Raw genomic sequence first — 21,308 nt, forward strand, 5'->3', positions numbered from 1 at the left:
CACTTAATATTGTGTCTCAGTTAATATTGTGGTTTTAAATGATCATAATTTTATATTTACAACTAAATTATTTTAAAGTTATTAAATACCAATATCTGTTCTGCAAAGGAATTTAATGAATTATTTTGGGTAAATTCTTCAGAATGCCTTAAGATTTTTTAATTAATCAAAAACTTTATATTTTTGATAATGATTACAAACATATCCTGCCATTTCCTCTATGATTTACTTGTTGGAAAGAAAGCATTCCACATGGTAAATATAAATAGCAGAAATGATTCAGTAGTAATATAATTTCATGGTTAATTTGAAGCAATATTTTTTAAAAATCACAACATAACATGCCTTGGGTTTGAATTTTATTTTTAAGCCCCACGAAACTTGCCACTTTGTTGATCTTTATAGAGCTCCTATGCATTGACTAGCATATACTAGTATCTCCATTTTACAAATAAGATCAAGTGGCTGGCCAATCATACATCAATATTTAGTGATGGGTTTGATGCTTTAATACAGGTCTTTGACATTTCTACTGGTAAAATTCTGCTGGAAAGGAAGCATGAAGAAGACACATCCTAAGACAAGCAATAGTCCCAAATGAAGAATTAGTGTTTTCAAATGAATTTTATGGTGGGAGATGCCTCCAAAAAAGCAGCCCCACTGTGCTTTTCTGTGCAAATGATATAATAGGCAGTTGCTACCATTTCTGTCTAAGAGCATTGTGTATTTGTGTACACTTGTCCTCTTGTTTGGGAAGATAAATAAACTCACTTCCATGTTGGGGCTATAAGCAGATGATTAAATTTCAGGGAGGTGTTTATATGCATTCAAGAAAGTATTGCCATCACTGCATTTCTGCATGGGAGGTCTCAGGGCGAGGATGGATTCAAACAGAAGGGAAGATTGTTTATTGGGAGGAAATGAAAGGGATTAGTTTTTATGAAGCCAGGCAGGTGACCTAGATTCACAACACTGGGATGTGTACTCTGATGAATACTTTTTAAATGAGAGACAGAAATCTTGGATATAGGGCCTGGCTCAATTTCCAGCTATTCACATCATATCTCTTTGAAGGGGTTTTCTAATTCCAGGAAAAGCTTTTATCTGATAGATGTTTCATGTGCTGGTTTTATCTAGGGCTCAGATAATCATACAGTGAAGTTCTCATCTGGATTTCTCAGCATGCTCCTGGCCTCAGCAGGCTCTTTTGGGGGACCTTTGAGTGGAAATAAACAAACAAAATCTGAAAGACTTACATGTGATTCTTGGTTCACAGCACCCTTTTCAAAGTAACTGGTCGTATTTCCCTATGAAATTGAAAAACAGTCCTATCCATCTTCAAAAAATATTGCAAGTAATTCCACAAGAGTTCTCTTTGTGAGAGAAAGATCAGTGAAAAGTACAAAGAGCAGTGGAATGAAAAGTGGAAAGATTGTGTGGTGCCTGTACACTGATGGGTTTTAGAATGGCAGGGAGTTGCTAAAAACACACTAGATTGGCCTCCCTGCAAGTTATATTTCCCACACTTTATCTCTCTAGAGCACAGTCTTAAGGAATAAATTTCCCTGAAGGTAAGCTAGTATATGCCCTATAAATTTTGGGATCTCAACATCCCACTGCATATATGTGTATCTTACATCATGATTGTATGTTTGTTGTGAGTAGAGATCGTGATACTCTGTGTGTGTATGTATATGTTTGTGTGTGTTTTTCTTCAGCAGTTAGCAGAAATGTAATTTTTTGAGAGGTGCTTAGTTTTATGCATTGAAAAAGTACCTCCTGTGGTTGATCATCACCACTTTCTAAAACCAAAGGTTGTTAAAATAATCATTTATTTATTTGTGTTTCATAATCAGCAGTATAAATAATTATTGAATTTTGCCACAATTGAATTCTGTTCTACATGTTTTTTCATGGTGATTCAGTTTGCTCTTATACTATAAGTGGTGAATAAAACAAAATAGAGATTGTTCAACGCTGAGAAGTCCCAACTATGGTTCAGAAATGATGGTGTATTCACTGTAGGTATTTGAACAGGCTGAAATACATTGGATGAGATTGGTATGAATGAGGAAATAAATGGATGTAAAAAAATAAGGTTATCAGCTCTCCTCTCAGAGCCTCAAGCCCAGATAGATAGATATTCACTGTTTTCACTTGAATGATACACAAATGTGGCAAAGTACACAAACAAACACATTAAAACTTTTTCTAGTTTTCAGTGTACAAGTCTTCACCTCCTTGGTTAAGTTTATTTCTATGTATTTAATTCCTTTTGATGTTATTATAAATGAAATAATTGTCTTAATTTTTTTTCTTATTGTTCATTATTATTGTATAGAAACACAACTGATTTTTGTGTGTTAATTTTGTAGCCTGCAACTTAGTTAAATTTGTTTAGAAGTTCTAATTTTGTGTGTGTGAAATTTTTAGAGCTTTCTACATGTTATCTGCATGTAAGATCATATTATCTGCAAAAAAAAAAACTTGACTCCTTTTTTTTTCCCATTTGGATGTCTTTTATTGTTTTATCTTGCCATATTGCTATGACTAGAATTTTGAATACTGTGTAAAATAAAAAAATGGTTAAAACAGGCATCCCTGTTTTGTCCCTGATCTTAAAGAAAAGCTTTTAGTTTTCCACCATTGTGAATAATGTTAGGATAACATACTTGTTGTGCATGGTTCAGAAAGAACTGAAACATTTATTTCATGATTTGTGTCTCTAGGTAACATGATCAAGTTACCTCAAATCATGTATTTGTCTCAATGAAGGAGAAATAGACTTAACTTCACTTTAAGAAGGAACTCCCTTTCCTCTATTTTCCTGGGTTATATCCTCCTCATTCCTATTTTCCTTGACTAGATAATCTAACTCTCTTCCATAGTAATAACATTTTAAGAAAGTATTTTCTTTCTTATGAAGTCAAAAACTAATCATGCCTTTTCCATTGACTATATTTAAATATAAACTTTGTCTTGTGTTTTTTCAGAGGATGCGTATAAGACCCAGGTTAGGATCGACAATGAGCCAGCTTATTTGGACATCTTGGACACTGCTGGTCAGGTAGGTGATTTTCTGGGATCTCTCCAATCTCTGAGGTCAGTTTAGGTTTTAACCTCAAATGCATTTACCACAAAGAAGGTAAGTTTAATTGTTCAAACAGGAGAAGACCACCTTTTCAATAGCAATCAAGAATTAAATAAGAAAAAAATGACAGGAAAATGTGACTCATTGCCAACCAGAATATTTCAATATTCCCTTTATTTTCTAAATATAAAAATATAAGTTTAGATGTATTATTGCTAGTGAGATTGTAAAATTAATGAAATAGTTTATTATTCTTTCTCAGATGTGCTCAGAACTATGTCTGAGAACCTAATCTGATGAAGGCTTTTATTAGAAGGTTTTAGTTGAATATTAAAAAAGGAAGATCCGTTTGGCAGATATGCTCACAGAACCAAAGCTAGGCAGACAGTTCAATGAAATGAGTAACAGAGCCAAGATTTAGCATAATCTAATACATTAGTTTATAGATTTGTATATAGGCACAAGGAGAAAGAGAATGATGACGAGGAGAAGGAGAGAATAATTTGTGTGATATAAAGATAATGCTAAAATATTACACAGCAATTATAAATAAAATAGAAGAAAAGGAATCAGAGTTAAAATATTTCAAAGTCTTGTAGTATTTTGGAGGACAGTGATAGTGATATTTTTTAACTTCATACTTTAAAAAGAATTATATTAAAATATATCTATTAAATGCCAGACATAAAACAAATAACTCTCTACCTGGTTATAATCCTAAAAGTTCTCTTAAAAATAGTCTTAAAATATAATAAAAACTAGCAGAGGAAAAAAAAAGCCCTGGCCTGATAGCTCATTTGGTTAGAGCTTCACTCCAAAGCACAGAGGTTGCCGGTTCGATCTCTGGTCAGGGCACATCCAGGAACAGACCAATGTTTCTGTCTCTCTTTCTCCCTTCCTCTCTCTCTCTCTCTCTCTCTCTCTTTAAAATCAATAAATAAAATTAAAAAAAAAACTAGCAGAGGGAAAAGGGAAGAATGACTTAAAATTGTGCATATAATATAAGATAAATAGGAAAAGTAAAGCAGCAAAATATAATAATATAAATATATTAGGAATTAAAATAAATGCAAATGAATATACCTTTCCCAGAATAGGCAAGTAAAGTAGTAACATCATATTGAATAGAAGAACAAAATAACCTTCTGTATTTGTTTAGTTTAAAAGAGACATAAAAACACAGACAAGTGGCAAATCAAAGAATGATTATTAAAAAGTACACTTAAGTGCCTGACCAGGTGGTGGTGCAATGGATAGAACATCAGACTAGGACACAGAGGATCCAGGTCCTAAACTCCAAGGTCACTGGCTTATGCATGGGCTCACCAGCTTGAGTTTGAGGTTGCTGGATTGAGCATAGGATCATAGACATGACCCCATGGCTTGAGCCCAAAGGTTGCTGGCTTGAGCAAGGGGACCACTCACTCTGTTGTAGCCCCCTGGTCAAGGCACATATGGGAAAGCAAACCATGAATAACTACGGTGCCACAATGAAGAATTGATGCTTCTCATCTCTTTCCCTTCCTCTCTGTCTATCCCTATCTGTCCCTCTCTCTGTCACACAAAAAAAGTATACTAAAGTAACCAAACCTAAAGCAGATAAATATGTAATAATATCAGACAAAATAGATTATTAAGATATAACAGAGTCAATTTATAATAAAAATCATTAAAAAGATTTAAAAATTCTAGTATGTAATATTTAAGACAACTAGAGTGAACTGTACAGAAAAATATATTAAACTAAAATCATGAATAGTTGGAAATTTAATTTACCTGTGTCAGTAAGTGTTGGGTCAAAAAGTAATATAATTGTAGATTTGAAAACCCATTTAACTTATATAGAATTCTGCAGTCAATATGAGAATAGGCATTTCTTTTCACATACATATGTGGTTTATACTTTTTATCGGTTTCTAATCTAAGCAAAGAATGCAGTCTGTAGATTATTTTATATATGGAGAATTTTGCTTAGTGATTTAAAATGCGATACATTTTTGTAATATGTTTAAGCTTGTGCTTATCTCTTGAGGAGAAAGGGAAGAATTGGGAAAAGGGAGAGGTGCAAAGGAGACTTCCACTGTATATGTAATAAATAATGGCTCCTAAAGGTCTGATTAAATGTAGAAAAATGTTAGTAGTTGAAAATGTAAGCCATGGGTGAACAGATCATCATCATAGCATTTTCCTTTGTACTTAAATAATTTCTACTTTAAAAAATGTTTGATAATTTCATCTATTTGATGTAGCTATTTACAAGATAACTACATTTCATGTAATGCTGATACTGTACTAGCCACTGGCAGAAAGTGGTCTCTTTCTATATTTATGACATGTATCAAGACAATTTGAAACCTATATGCTAACAAACTCATTTCCAGGGACTAAAACAATGGACTTATTTGGGATGGGGATCTTGAAGCCTTTGAGGAGATCTAAGGTAGAAACATTTGTAATGCCTTCTAGAAAAAAATAGCTAGACAATAAATTGTATAAAAAGCTAAAGATATACAAAGACCCATCACAGTGTTCTTAGTAATTCAGTGTATGTATGTGACATGCTACTATATGAGATTATATGTCTACATATCTGTGTGTATGTATGTAGCTCACATTCTCAATATGATTAATTGGGCATCCATAGGGTCACAAAACTGGGTTAATTATTCAGTAGGGATACAAAAAAATAGTGAAATAACTAGTCCTTGGCCTTGAAGAGTTACTTTTATTTTTGTACATGTTTAAGAAAGAATCTACTTAAAACTGAAGAGACATCAAATTTTATTTCCATCTCTTTAATCATATCACCTCTTTAGCTTTCTCTTATAAACAGTGAGTGCTGCTTATCCACCCACGTTTTAAGCATCTAATTATTCACCAGTGTGATATGTAGGACATTATAATTTATATTTATCATTTCTATTTTTAGCTGAAACTTGGCAATTTCAAAAATAAACCTGCCAAATAAAAATATATATATTTGATTCACACAGCATAAATGTACTAAGTATAATGACTACCAAGACTCTCTAAAGTATACTTTTGATAAAAAGAGCTGAAAAACAGAATGTGATTCAATGACCTCATTATCCCAAGAATTTCCCTCAGTACTGCATTTATGTGGTGGACAATGCCAAAGCTTCTCATCCTATAATTGCTGCTGGGCCACTGTGCAAACAGAACTTTCACTAAGGATAATCTGTGGTAGAAACTCTGCTGTCAATTCATACCTCTTTTTACTTAATATCTATGTAAATGACTATAATTGTGAAGATTTAATATTAGATGGGGCTTTAGAGATCACATATTTTAGTTCCTTTTGTTTACAAAGAAAGACACTGTGGCTCAGAAGAGGTTAGTGTCTTACCCAAAGTCATGTGGCTCCTAAATGCCAACACTGGAGGGATTGAGGTAGTATATGCCCAGGAGTCATTCCTGAAAGCCTATAGTGATGTGGCCACATTACCTCTCAAAGCCATCTCTGTGAATAGTACTAGACTATTCATGACTAGCAGTGCTTGCTATTTTTGCATTACTTTTTGACAATGTCAATGATATTTTGATTAAAATAGTTTTAGTTGAAAACCACCAGTACAGAAACCTGGCAAGAACAATGGATCAAAAACTCAAGATGGTAAAATCAAGGAAGAATCTGAAAGAAGAAAAGAATGCCATTAGTACAGCACTTAGTTTACAACCATCTTTTTTTCTTTTTTTTACATCTTTTACAATGTTTTGCACAAAGGATTTATCTTCCCTAATTCTTTCTTTTTTTTTTTTAATTTAGAGAGAGGCAGGGAAAGAGAGTGAGAAAGAAAGGAATATTTAGCTGTTCCTGTTTTTGCCCTGATTGGACCCTAATTCTTAAAATCAGGGGTATATGTTTACAGATTTTCCTTGCATTACATTGTCAATATATTAGGCCATTAGGAAAAGGTTTAGATGATATAAATAAATAACAATATTGCATATATTTGGCATCTATGTGAATGATCAACTTAGCAAGAACAATAGGATCAATCCATACTACTTTCTATAACTCTTGTACAGCTATATCTTGAAGAAGGGCCCCAGTTAATAGCAAGTAAGTGAATGAAACATTTTGGCATCTGACCTGTGTCTTTCCTACATCTGACATAAATGGGATAGATAGAATTAGACAAAATGTTTATTGTCTCTGTGATTCACTTTCTACCCATTGTTTTAAAAAATAAAGTGTTATCTAAAACATTTTGTGCTCTATCATTCTATCATTCTCAAGACTATTTCATTCATTCAACAATGACTTACTATGTTTTGGACACTAATTATACTCTTTCAACAGTGCTAGTTACCACAACAGATTCCAATAAATTTGAAAAATGTTTCCTGCATTTAAGAAATTTGTAATTTAGTGGTGGAGGCAAAATATACTTGCTTTGATAAGAGAAATGTCACTTATGTGTAATAAAGTTAGCTTTTAATTAAGTTAAAAATGAAAACCAACAATTTCTGCTCTGTCAAATGATAACCACAAAAGAATCATACAGAATGGCTTCTCCCAACAGACCTTTGATTTTGCTGAGAAGGTGTATTTATACACAGAACTTCAAATTATGAGTCTGTTAAAAGAAAAACAAGTGGTTAAAATGCCTATTTATTATAAATATTTTAGGATTAGAACATTATGATGATACAACTATTCCTTTTCTTTTTATTTCTTTTCTTTTGTAAATATAGTAATATTATGATGTTAAAAAATTTTGTGTGTGTTATTTTGTGGGAAATAGAAAATGAGAGAGATTGTGAATGGGTTTGGAGCATTTTTTATATGTGGAAAGCCACAAGGGGTCAGGACGGGAATCAGAGGAAGGGAAATGGAAAACTGGGTTCTTGAAACTAAATCAAAGCTTATGGGAGAAGCTTGATGGTTTTTTCTAGGTCATATTTCTACACTTTACAGCCCAGGTTGGCAAGTTGGGAACATATATGATAATAAGGGTATGAATTTGGCTGGAGTGACCTATGGATTCTTAGTATGGTAAACGGATTGCAGTAGAAAATCACTTGGGAAATACCACCAGTTCTTATTCCATACCTCCTAGCTAATATATCAAAATGTAAATGGGCCAGTTGGTCTCTTTTACAAGATTAAAAAATCATGTAAATGCAGGGCTATGTCTTGTTTTTTGTCACTATGTCTGGTATTTTGTTAGGTATGTTGTAGCTTTTTCAGTCAACTGGGAAAAAAGAGAATAAATCCAGATTTTTGTTGTTTTGTTTAAGAGCCGTGGTGAATATTTTCTGTTAATCTTATTCATAGGCCTAAGAACCTGCAAAGGTCCTAGAAACTGTTGCATTTCATTTGAAATTCAGAAACAGATGCAGTTTGGGGAATGAAACTTCTTTACTAGAAATCAATTTTGCAATTAGGCAGCAAAGTTTCTGAAATGCTCCCATTCAAGGAACTCCGGTTGGTCTTTAGACAAACTACTTGTAAACAGCATGTGAATTTTTACTTCAGTAAGCATCTGGAGACAAACTGTGACCAAACAAGTTGGATAATATATTGTCCCAGAGCCATTAAGTGCCTTCAAAGTAAGAAACTTCTTGCATTAACTGCCTTTGATCTTAGGGGCTGAATTCAGAGGTCACTTTCCTATTCCATCAGCCCCTAGGCTGCTGCTAGCACCAGGACTGGAAAGGAAAAGGAAGAAAAAGGGTGAGTTGATTTTTCTTTCCAGGCCCTTAGCCCTTCCAAGTCCCAGCCAACTGGTCTTTCAGAACACTGAGATTGCCCAATAATGTCTAGAGGCAAAGAAGGAAGGATACAAACAGCCCAGCCCAATCTGCCTCTCCCATTTCCACAGTGCCTTTCACAGAAAGGGGCTCCAAAAGGCCAACATTTCCTTCTATGTCCCTCATCCCAGCCTCACTCTAGGATGGCTCCTAAGTTTCTTCCAGTCTTCAGCCAAGTTCTATGTTGGTCACATGCATATGCATATGAAACAGTGGCATTTACACTGAGTGGCCCCATCTCTGGGACCCCTAGTGTCTCTGGTCCTGGAGTCCTCCCTGCCCTACCTGGTCCATTCTAGATGCCAGGATTGGGCAGGTCATCTCAGGCCTCTGCCTCACAGATGGGAATGTTTTATTCCTCCAGCTTGTATTTATACCTTTCCTTTGGGCTGGGGAAAAGAGTTGAGTCTGGATAGTTTTTTCAGAACTTAATTTAACATCTATTTCCATGTTGTGGTTGCATTTCTGTTTTCTATTAATGAATCTGCATTCAATTAAAGAAAAAACTGACACCAAAAAGAAAATAAAAAGAGAAATTGATAAGAAGCTATTTAATATAGAATTATCCTGGATGCTGTTTGTTAAATTTATCTGTATTTCTAAATATGCTCTGAATTCTGCATTCTTTTTAATGAAAATGAAAATGATAATAAACATCTTATTCTGAGATTACCCAAACTGATAGGGGGTTTATGGTAGAATGGCAGTTTGAAAACTGCATAAGTTCACTCAGTAGGGTAACAAGTGTCTTTAGTATCACTAAGAAATAAAAAAACATGTTTTTCCTCCCAGATCCTAAGCCAAACATTTCATACCCTGCTTTCAGTGTTTAAGCAAAGCTGTTTGACTGCCAGAGTCTCTTCAGATAAACACACATTCAGACCTTAAACTTAATACTTCCGGCAGAAGCTCTGACAGTTATCTAGGTTCTTCCAGCCTATTGTCCAAAACTGCTGTTCTCTCTTTCTGAATTCATTCAAGCTTCAAAGAAAAGAGAAAGTATATTATCTAATGAAAATGCCAAAAAACATTTTTAGCAATAATACTTTTAATGGATCATCAACTGAGTCCCTGAAAGTACAAAATTTGTCTTAAAATAACTTTTTTTTAATTTTTTTTTATTCATTTTAGAGAGGAGAGAGAAAGGGAGAGAGAGAGAGAGAGAGAGAGAGAGAGAGGGAGAGAGAGAGAGAGAGAGAGAGAGAGAGAGAGGAGAGAGAGACAGGGGGGAGGAGCTGGAAGCATCAACTCCCATATGTGCCTTGACCAGGCAAGTCCAGGGTTTCGAACCGGCGACCTCAGCATTTCCAGGTCGACACTTTATCCACTGCACCACCACAGGTCAGGCCTTAAAATAATTTTAAATGGGTCTCCCCTTCCTACCTTCTTTGTTGGTAATATTTGTTTTCCTACTATAATGCGGAAAAGCCCCATTTATGATAAAATGCAAAGTGCTATTACTTTTCTTTAGAGATATCCAACTTTGATTTCAAAATCAAATTGCTGCTCTGGGAAACCCAAAGTGCTTCTTTATAGAAGGCCTGAGGAGTGTGTCTCGGACAGGTTTCACGTGGAAGTTCAGTAGGAGTCTGCCTTTGGAGCTGCCATGCTTTCACTCCTAAACTTTCTGCTCTTTTATTCACAGACCTAAAATTTCAGAGAAAAGAAAAGGATGAGTCACAGAGCAATAAAAATTAGGCATGATACAGAGAAGACAGACATTTTCTGTCAAAAAAAAATTATAATGAGCTAAGTGCAGTCAAACATCATCTTCTCATTAAATTACCGAAAGTCAATGGAATCAGTGTATTTACAGGAACTCTGGAGTCACGGCTATGTGGAAGGCATGCCAGCTCTCTCTCTGAGAGAACAATGTGTTAGTCAGTCTTCTATGTAGACAGAGAGATAGAGATATAGATTTAAACATAGATACACAAACAGTGGTGAGCAAAAGTACTTTTACAGTTGTGATTATGCAAAACACATTTTATGTTATTATTTATTAATTTGCATTTTTCCATACAAACAATAGTAAACATACTTTTGCCAACCTCTGTATGGATGCAAATCATAAGAGGAGATTTATTATAGTAATTGGTTCACATAATTATGGAGGCCAAAAACTCCCACAGCCTATAGTCTGCAAGGTGGAGAATCAGGAAGGCCCATAGTGTTACGTTTAAGTCGAAAGGCCTGAGAAATGGGGGTCTGATGTTGTGAGACTTCATTTGAGTCCAGGAGTCTAAGAACCAAGAGCTCCAACGTCCCAGCGGAGGAGAAGATGGATGCCCCTGCTCAAGGAAAGAAAGAACTAATTCACCCTTCCTCTACCTTTTTGTTCTATTTGGATCCTCATTACATTGGATGATGCCAACCCATGTTGGGGAGGGCCATCTACACTACTCAGTTCACTGATTCAAATGCTAATCTCCCCTAGAAACAGCTTGAAAAGATACACCCAGAAATAAAGTGTTACCATTTGGGAAGGCTCTTCTACTAACTGATATCAAAATATAACATGAATTCATTTCAGCAGTTGTGTTAGATAAAGAAGAATTATTGCTTATTTCATCTTATGGCACAAGTGAGACCATAGATAATGGAACCTAAGTAACAATATACCTGGTGATTCCAGGGATATGCTTATAAAAATTTAGTGGTGGGGGGTCAAGTCACTTATGGGGTCATGTGTCTTTACAACAGATCAATATAATTATGCCACAAGTGTTCTGATTTGGCCATAGGTGCCATGTTTGCTCCTGATATTACACTCTAGTAGTAGATATGTGTGGAGAAATGTGTGTTTATAATTAAGAATCAGTTAGCAGAGGGGTAGTATTAGAATAAACTGGCTTGAATCTTGAATAGCTTTAGCAAGGTCTTGATAAGACTCTCAGTATGTGTTAATCATGTTAGGGATTCAGCATTGCTGAGTTGAATCTCAGTTGATATGTCCAGCAATAAACTGACCAGCCTTATCGTCCAATCATTTCCACAACCTCACTTCCAGAGTAACTGGTAACAACTTTAATAATATTTCTAACTAGACATTTATTCATCTTTGAGAGAAGAAAGACTGCAGAAATTGAGTGCCTTAAGGAAAAACTAAAATTCTTTTTTAAAATTATTATTGAATTTATTGGGGTGACATTGTTCAATAAAGTTATACAGGTTTCAGGTGTCCAACTGTACAATACATCATCTGTACACTTCATGGTGTGTTCACTACCCCAAGTCAAGTCTTCTTCCATCACCACCTATCCCTCTCTACCCGCCCCCACTTCCCCCCACCATGCTTCCCTTCCTGCAAGGCCCACACTGTTGTCTGTGTCTATAAGTTTTTGTTTCTGTTTTTTTTAATCTCTTCTTGAATTGCTTTTATAGTAGTAAATTGAAGTAAATGCTAGCTGGGTATATAGTGACTATAAAATTTGATTTTTTTATTCTTTTATGTATAAACCTTATAAACCATAATGAATTTAAAAATAATTCCCAAAGCTATATTACCTGTTCTTCCCATGAATAACAAAGTCTTGAAATATGGCACCACATCTGGAGTCCTACAAATCAGACTCTCTAAGATGCACTGAGAAATTTCAAGAGCATAAATAATAAACAAAAAACTAACAAACAAGTAATTTTAAATGTTATAAAAACTTTAGTAGAAAGGTGATTGATTAAAATATGCAAATATATGATATTTTGAGAAAGATGTTTAATAATACCAGGATGATTTCTTTTTGTATTCTGAGAGAATAAAGAGCAATATGGTCCCTAAAAGTATATATGCTAGTCAACATACTTTCTGGTAAAAGCAAATTGTGGGAGATATTTTCACAGTTTATTAATATTATAGAGCTTGTATTGACCTTCAGCTTAGACTCATGGTTATTTATGAGTTCTATTGTACATGTTGGTATTCACTCAAAGATTTCCCCCTAAATATTCTGAATATTCCATGTTGTTTAGATTTTTGCCTATGCAAGTCTGTTCATGATATTAGGTAATATGGGTCTCTGTGACAATTCTTAAAATTTTTTTCTGAGGTGATCCTCAGAACAGAGAACCTTCATGAAGATTCTGTCTCCTGGACAATCTACATAGAAGAACAAAGCTTGTACAGGGCTTGAGACATTCCAATTAAACTAGGGAAGTGAATTATCTTTTATTGATATTGTTTAGTTACTTAAAATATCTTTTTTTGTCTCATTACCTGTTTGGTAGTATATAAAGTCATTTATATATATCATATTATATATATATATATATATATATATATATATATACACACACACACACACACACACAGTATATATATCTTTTTAATTAATTCATTTTTTTTGTAAATTCACTTTTGCTATATTTACTTTAGTGAAGAGATACTAGCTAGCTCATTGTTTCCTCAAGGCTCCGTGGGCATTATGATTTTCCAGTCATCAGCTTAGAAATTTCTCAGAAATGGATGTAGGCATAAGAGAAATGACTCAGTTATTTTCCATAATCTGTGACGTCTTCACCAGGTTATTGATTCCCTTTGGAACTGGTAAGTCTATAAGCAATGGTTTATAGTGCAAATGCAGTATGAACTTTTATTAGTGCAACAATTTAATCACATAAATTGACCTTAAATAGACTGCAATGACCTAGGCCTGACAAATGCCTGGTACCGATAGGCTAAGAGGAGAAGAGCAACATTCCAGCCTGGGCTCTCAATTCTGTTGGCTTCAAAATAGAATGTCTCTTAACACGTAAATTCTGGAGAGCTCACTGATATATAAAAACTTGCAATAAGCTGCAAAGCTGTCATTTTAAATTTAGTGTTTGTTTAAGATTTAGAGTGAAGTTGTAACGGTTTAACTGTAGGACTTAAGAGTCCTAATATTGACTATTTTCTGCTAGAGTTCTTAACTTTAGCAATTAATAAAGCAAACAATAAGATCCCAGATTATTTTGTAAACAATAGAAATAACTGACTTAGTTAAATTTTAATTAAGAGCTTGTGATGTTTTCACATGAAACTGGACACAAGGCAGTAAGTGGATGAAAAGCAGAGAGAGACTGTTACCTCATATGGAGACTGGCCTTGTGAAGAAGAAAGATGAAAAGCTATAAACTAACATAAATTTAAACTAAATGAACAATTGCAAATGAGCAAAGGGAGCCTGGCCTAATGTGGAGGGTTAAAGTTTGTCAAGGTTTTAATTTGAGACATGAGTTTGAGCTCATGAAGCAGATGGAGGGAAATAATAAAAACTATTCCAGGTATGAGAACTGGGATGTGAGGATGTCTGTAAAAAAGAAGAGGATGTTAGGTTTGCAAACTAAGAGAAGCCTAATACTTCTTAGGCAAGGAGCAGGTTCAGAGTCATGTGATCAGGTGGGGCTAATAGTTCGGTCTGATCATACCATGCCAATAATCATTCTGAATATTTTTTTCAGGAATACTGAGAAGTTGTTTGTGAAGAGTAACTAAATGAGGGTTGTATTTTGAAAGGCTTACCTGGGGATAGTATAAAGAAAGAACCATAAGGAGACAAAGTATATTGTAGAAACATCAGAATTCCGGGCAAAGAATGCTAGCCTAGCTAAGTAGATGGAGAGAAGAGCACACCCCAGAGTCCTTTCAGATTTAGGAGTAAGACTGGGAAAATGTTCCAGAGTTACCAACCTGACAATAGTGTTATTATTCTAATCATGGTGTGACATTTTAGTATTTTTTTTTCTTTTAGTGAGAGGGGAGGAGGCAGTGAGAAAGACTCCTGCATGTGCCCCGACTGGGATCCACCCTGTAATCCCATTAAGGAACAATGCTCTGCCTATCTGGGGCCACTGCTCCATTGTTCAGAAACAAAGCCATTTTTTTAGTGCTTGAGGCAGAGAACATGGAGCCATCCTCAGTGCCTGAGGCCAGCTTCCTTGAACCAATCAAACCATGGTCGTGGGAGAAGAGAGAGAGAGAGAGAAGGGGAGGAATGAAGAAGCAGATGGTCACTTCTCCTGTGTGCCCTGACTGGGAATCAAACCTGGTACATCCACATGCCAGGCTGATGCTCTACCATTGAGCCAACCAGCCAGGGCCCATTTTAGTATTTTCATGATCAAATTATATATTGTTATTTTGTCAGATTACTTTGTTATGAAAACACTTTTCTCCTAGTTTTCATGAAAAGTATTCTTAGTTTATTTAGGTACTGTAAGTATCGGTTGTATTATTGTATTAGCTCATTCTTTGTTTGCTGATCCTCCTGTGCTAATCAGAAATGGTATTATACTTACCCAACAGCTTGAACCACCTAACAGGGCATTTCTAGTTTCTGAATGCATATGTAGGCATTGAAAGGCTAAATATCTTGGTCTGTAATGTTCTATATTTTGCAATATAACAGATCCCAACTCTCAGGCCTATCTTGAATGATAGATAAGAAAGAATTGCTGGAATGCTATTGCACATTTACATTTAAAAACAGAAATGTAGATCTGAGTTTATAAATCTGAAAAATTTCCAAATTGCTGCTCTTGCAATAAAGCCTTTAAAAGAGCTTTGTATTTATAGGTCATTTTTTACCGTGTCAAAATGGGCGCTCCCTGGCTCCCAAAGCCTATGACAGAATACCTCACTCTGTTCTTCTACTTATTACAGTATAAACTCTTTTAACCAGGCTTCCCTTTAACTCACCCAACTAGGCTAAACAGTTGCTCCTAATCTTTCTCTGAACTATGATTTGGCCTCACAGCCAGGTTACTCTCTACTCCATCTGCTATCAGCTTTTTGCCTGTGCTATCTAAGAGTCAGTGATGTTGACTCTTCAACTAGATCAGGAGTCCCCAAACTACGGCCCGCAGGCCACATGTGGCCCCTGAAGCCATTTATCTGGCCCCCCGCTGCACTTCCAGAAGAGGCACCTCTTTCAATGGTGGTCAGTGAGAGGAGCACTGTATGTGGCGGCCCTCCAATGGTCTGAGGGACAGTGAACTGGCCCCCTGTGTAAAAAGTTTGGGGACCCCTGAACTAGATGATCCCCATTGTATATAATTTTGTAACTATCAATATATCATTTAAGTAAGGCACATGAACTGATACAAATATTGTATGAAGAGAGTCAAGTTTTAAACTAAGGTGAGTGTGTTTCACAATAGTATGCTATTGAGGAGTTTCAACTCGCCCACCTCTCAAATTATCATTGAAATAAGAGTGGACAAGATGGTTGGAAGGTGGAGGGATTAAGCAAAGAAAGAAAAATTGTAGACACAGATAATAGCTTGTATTACTCAAGGAAAAGGGCATTGGGGGGGAGGCCTGGGAGGGTAAAGATATATTACAGAATTGTATACCTGAAACTTATAGAATTTTATTAACCAATGCCACCCCTATAAATTCAATAAAAAAATTCAAAAATCTATGATTCTGAACTATGATGGATTCACAAATATCTTAAATTCCCTTTCCACTTTAAAGGTATCAAAATTTCAAGGCATGAACTATGCATTATGGATGTTTTGTGCAAAAAATACAACTCCATTTGGCAGACGTATTTTAAAAAGGGGGCATGTTGGCTCACTATCAAAGATGAGAAAATGAATATACATTTGTATGTTTTAAATGAATATAAAATGTTTAAAGTATATATAATTTAACACTATTCCACTTTTAAACTGATGCCGATTAACCAGGATGAGGCCTGATCAGGTCTTCTATTGCCCCTAGTTGTCCCTGGCCAAAAGAGAGCCCAGACATCAAATATTCTCTGCTGGAATCATTAGTACATAGTGTGCCCTCTAGATCTTTACTTCCTGGGCTAGAATCTGGCATCCCTGATTTACACCAGCGTCCGCCTTACCTTCTGCCAAACAAACTCCTGTCCAGTCTGCCGTTGTCTACTCTGAGCTGCCTTCCATAACACTAGGATTCTATCGCAATTTGTGACACATATCAGGACGAAACCTTTTACTGCTGCCTCATTCTGCCTATTGTAAGCTGTGAGGAATTGAGTATACCTCCGCTTTTTGGGTATATTTCCTCTGGTAGGCACCAAGAGAGTAATAATCAGTATAGCACCAGATGCAAGCAAGCAAACCCTCATCCAAGAGACGGCTGCCTGCTGCCCGTTGATGGTGCAGCTCCTTAGAATAATTAAAACAGGCAATTTGACCGCAGATGCTTTACTCTTGTTAATCATCAGGTCATTAGCCTTAATAAGATCAATCTGTGATTAGATTCACCGTATCGCTATCCAATGAAATGGAGCAGAGAGGAAATCAAATTTCAGTACATGTTTCATTTCTCTCTAACCTTCATCTCATGGCACAAAGCCCGATTGGTCTTTGGAGGTTATAGATGCACTATCTTGACGCCTAAGTGATCAAAGATTCAGCAGACTGACAGTAAAAGGGGGACATATAGAGGAATGAAAAGGATGTTTTTAGTGATTTGCTCTTATTCCTGGAACACTAAGCCAGGGTTGGCTGGATTACTGAGAATTTGACCTATTTCTTATGATCATTAGTGTCTCCCAGGGATGTGGGATGTGGGTAGAAACTAGCATTGCATTGCTCTTATGGTGCTAACAGAGGTAGATTTCTCCCACATGTCAAGGATTGCTTCCAGATCCTAAACCTAGACCTTCTGATTCCCCAGTGAGTCAGGATAAGGTTAAGGAGAAGATGATTGATATCTTTAAAAAAATGAGGAGAATTAGGGGAGGTTAGAATCCTTTTGATACTCAATAGAGCAAAGTTTGTCTCTCAAAACAGTGTATAGTTTTACAGTACAGAGAGTGAATTGATGAAAAATATAGTTCTAAAACAGTTTACATATATAATGTATCTAGTTCACAAATAGATTTATTCAGAATACCACCTGTATTTGCATTATTGTTAAACATTTACTAATACACTTTTGCTTTTGGTCATTCTTAGTCCACATAAGTTCTCCAACATTTCTGCATGATTCTGAGAGCAGAGAGAAAAAGAGTGGATTCTCATACACTGACAATTGTTTGCACAACCCTTTGCAACATTTCAGTTGGCAGGGTTGCCAGCAATTCAGACAATTCCTCAGCAATGGTTTTGCCAACAATGGAGTTAAGATAATATGATTTTTTAATTTGTTCATTACAATAGAAAAATCAATATTAAGAAAAAATATGTACAAGAGTATAACATCAGTCCTTTTAAATCAAAGAGGTTGACAACCATCATTTCTCCATCCCTCTATGAGCCAGGTCTATTCTTGAAAGGTCTTTTTGGTAAAACCTAGAGAGAAAGTACTGACTTGCTGTGTGGGACGGAGGTCAGGACCTACAAATGCACTTGAGGAATCAGTTTAAAAGACTGTGTAGTTCAGTGATTTTCAACCTTTGTTTCTCACACACTCATAAACTAATTACTAAAGATAAAGGGGCCCTGACCTCTTCTTCTTTAGTAACTAATTTATTTGTGCCATGAGATGAAAATGGTTGTATTTAGTCAGGGGCACTGATCTTAGTAATTAGTGTGTTTGTGCCATGAAAAAAAAAAGGTTGAAAATCACTGGTAGTTAGTCTGACCAGGCGGTGGCACAGTGGATAGAGCATTGGACTGGGATGCAAAGGACCCAGGTTCGAGACCCCAAGGTCACCAGCTTGAGCACAGGCTCATCTGGTTTGAGCAAAGCTCACCAGCTTGGACCCAAGGTCACTGGCTTGAGCAAGGGTTTACTCGATCTGCTGAAGGCTCACGGTCAAGGCACATATGAGAAAGCAATCAATGAACAACTAAGGTGTTGCAACAAAAAACTGATGATTGATGCTTCTCATCTCTCTCCGTTCCTGTCTGTCTGTCCCTATCTATGCCTCTCTCTGACTGTCTCTCTGTCTCTGAAAAAAAAAAAAAAGACTATGTAGTTACACACATTCACATTAAGACTAAAAAATATATAAAGAAGAATGAAAATTTAAAATATATTCAATTTCAAGCTAGTAAGACATAGCTCAAAATGGCAGGCCTGATAGAGTCTATATAATGTGAATCTCGTGGGGGAGTCTGCATCTGGAATAAGAAAGAACATGCTTAATAAGATAGACTTTGTACTAGACTACATTTTTCATCATTTTGTAAAATCTGGTTTCTTTTGGAAGTTGGTACCCACTAGAAATTTTATTTACTATATTTTAAAAAGGGTATAATGCCACATTATTGAATTTTTCTCTTACTCTTCTCTTCGAGGGTTTTTTCTTGTGAATTCAGGAATACATATTCTGTAGTTTGCGAGGGACTTCTATTGAGCAAACTACACTGCTCACAAAAATTAGGGGATCAAGGAACGTGCAGATACTTTAGTGCTTTCAGCCTTTTGTGTAGTGCATTTTCACCAAGGAAATAAAAGTTGCATAACCGAACAACTTTCTTTGACTTGTCATTTGCTTTTCTGATGTTCTTGTTTAATAAAAACAAATCAAATGCTTCTTTTTTTTATCGCTTTATATTCATTTTGAAATATCCCCTAATTTTTGTGAGCAGTATATAAGCCTTTCCCTCTGAGTCTCAGATGAGAATAGAATCCCTGCAGGAAGGTAAGGAGAGCACCGTGCCTGTGCTCAGTCTGGAACTTGGCAGCTGCAAGGACTCTACAATAATAGCATCTGGTCTCTAGTGTTATTCTTTAGCACTTTCTCCTTTAAATCTTACTCTTTTTTATATTTATTTTAAACCATTATTTGTAGGGACAATAATCGAAACCATTTGAAATGATAGCATTAGGGATCACTACTGAATTTGAAAGAACTTGGTGTGTTATAAGAAAGAGATGCTACAGAGAATAGCCCCTTAAGGTTGGTGTTTACAAGCATAATAAACCACTTCCAAAGCACATGTCTGGGTGACTCTGTAAGAAGCAAATTGTCTTAACCAAATGTTGGGATCCCCTTGCCCTATGAGCATTCTTGTCCCTGAGAGGCCCAAATCAGAGAGCTATGGGGATGAAACTAGTACTATCTCCTCTGCAAATGCCTCTCACACTATGATAATGTCCTCTCTGCCCAGCCACATTTCAGAAGCAACCACTGTGTTCGCCTTTATATGTGAGTATCACCCATTTTTCGGTGACACTGAGAGGGTTCACCTCTTTCATAAAATATCTTCCCCTTTAATTGTTGATACTTGAATTCCCTTTGTCATGGGTCAGTACCATAATGAAGAATAAGGCTTTGAGGAGAGATTTAAATTTATATTTAAATGATGTACCATCACTTACAGGTAAACATAAAAAACTATCAGATGTGTCTATTTTCTTTCTCTTCCCAAAAATATAAAAATGACTTTGAAACACTAAAACTTGATATTAAAAGACTAAAACTCTACTCACAAAGACAAAGAAAGAGAACAATAGATGAGAGATTGCAACACATTTTGGGGGGAAAACACAGTGAACAGATGAATAGGGCTGATTTTGTAGAATGGAGGAAACTATAAGCTGAGTGTCTGCAGAGGAAGATTAGAATGAAAAATAATACAGCTGAGTCTGTAGACTCTTGGAAAAGCTGAGAAGGGAGGTAAAATGTACTGAAAAAAAAGCAGAGCATAAAACTATAAAGAAAAGAAAAAGGAGAAAAAACGCAGGGTAATGTTTACCTCAGAAGGAGAGCTTTGTTCTTGGGGAAAGATATATCGGAAACCTAATAGTATGAAGGATATCATATTTCTAAGTTTGTGGCGGCCTATATTATTCCTTATTCGTGTAATGTTGTGTTTAACAAAATTGTAGGAATGCATCTTATGAACTAAAAGAGGCTAAGGCTTGAGGTGAAGTAGAGAGGATTTGGCTGAAAAGGTATGCAGAGGAGAAGCCCGGGAGGATTAGGATGGGAACTGATGTTTTCTGCTCTAAGCCTTGAAATAGGATTGAATATTTTACATCATCTACACAAACTGTTCTAATTAAAAAAAAAACAACAACCCAAAATGTAGAAATTCTAAGGAGTGGCTCTTTTATCATGTGAATATCAGAAACAGACATTGTTTCCTTCCTTCTTGTATATTATCGCCCAACCTCTAAGAGAGCTCTTTTTGGGAATAAATTGGAATCCAGATCAATTGGGATGGAGATCAGGTGTGATTTTTCCTGTTGTATTCAACCAAATTGATTCCTCAAATGTTCTTTCCACTGGGGAGACAATTCTCAGGCTGTTAAATCCAAAGCCGCATGTCATTCTGTCCTTCTGAGGATTCTCGGTCAGAGTTTCCAACCGCCTCCAAGTCAAAGGGACAAATTGCCACTTTATCCAGTGTGCCCACCCATCCCCACTTCCACCTTTTGGAGCAGGAAGACGTGTGCTATGATTCTTTTTGGCTTGGAGGGCCTGGTTTATGTCACAGGACATCTAATTAGAGCTCCCGGTCCTGAGAATGGTTGCGGAAATCTCTACCTTAATTTCTTCCCATGTGGGAAGTAGCGCTGTGGGAA

At 35.9% G+C, this 21,308-nt stretch overlaps 1 protein-coding gene across 1 annotated transcript in view; it reads left to right on the forward strand.

Moving 5' to 3' along the window:
• RIT2 (Ras like without CAAX 2) overlaps positions 1 to 21,308 on the forward strand; it is a 356,472-nt gene that overhangs the window by 145,486 nt on the left and 189,678 nt on the right. The window contains exon 3 of the mRNA XM_066352836.1: positions 2,994 to 3,067. Within this exon, the coding sequence (XP_066208933.1) occupies positions 2,994 to 3,067 (74 nt within the window). The remainder of the gene's footprint in view (positions 1 to 2,993; positions 3,068 to 21,308) is intronic.

This window comes from Saccopteryx leptura, chromosome 11 (genome assembly GCF_036850995.1).
Source record: "Saccopteryx leptura isolate mSacLep1 chromosome 11, mSacLep1_pri_phased_curated, whole genome shotgun sequence".
Lineage (NCBI taxonomy): Eukaryota > Metazoa > Chordata > Mammalia > Chiroptera > Emballonuridae > Saccopteryx > Saccopteryx leptura.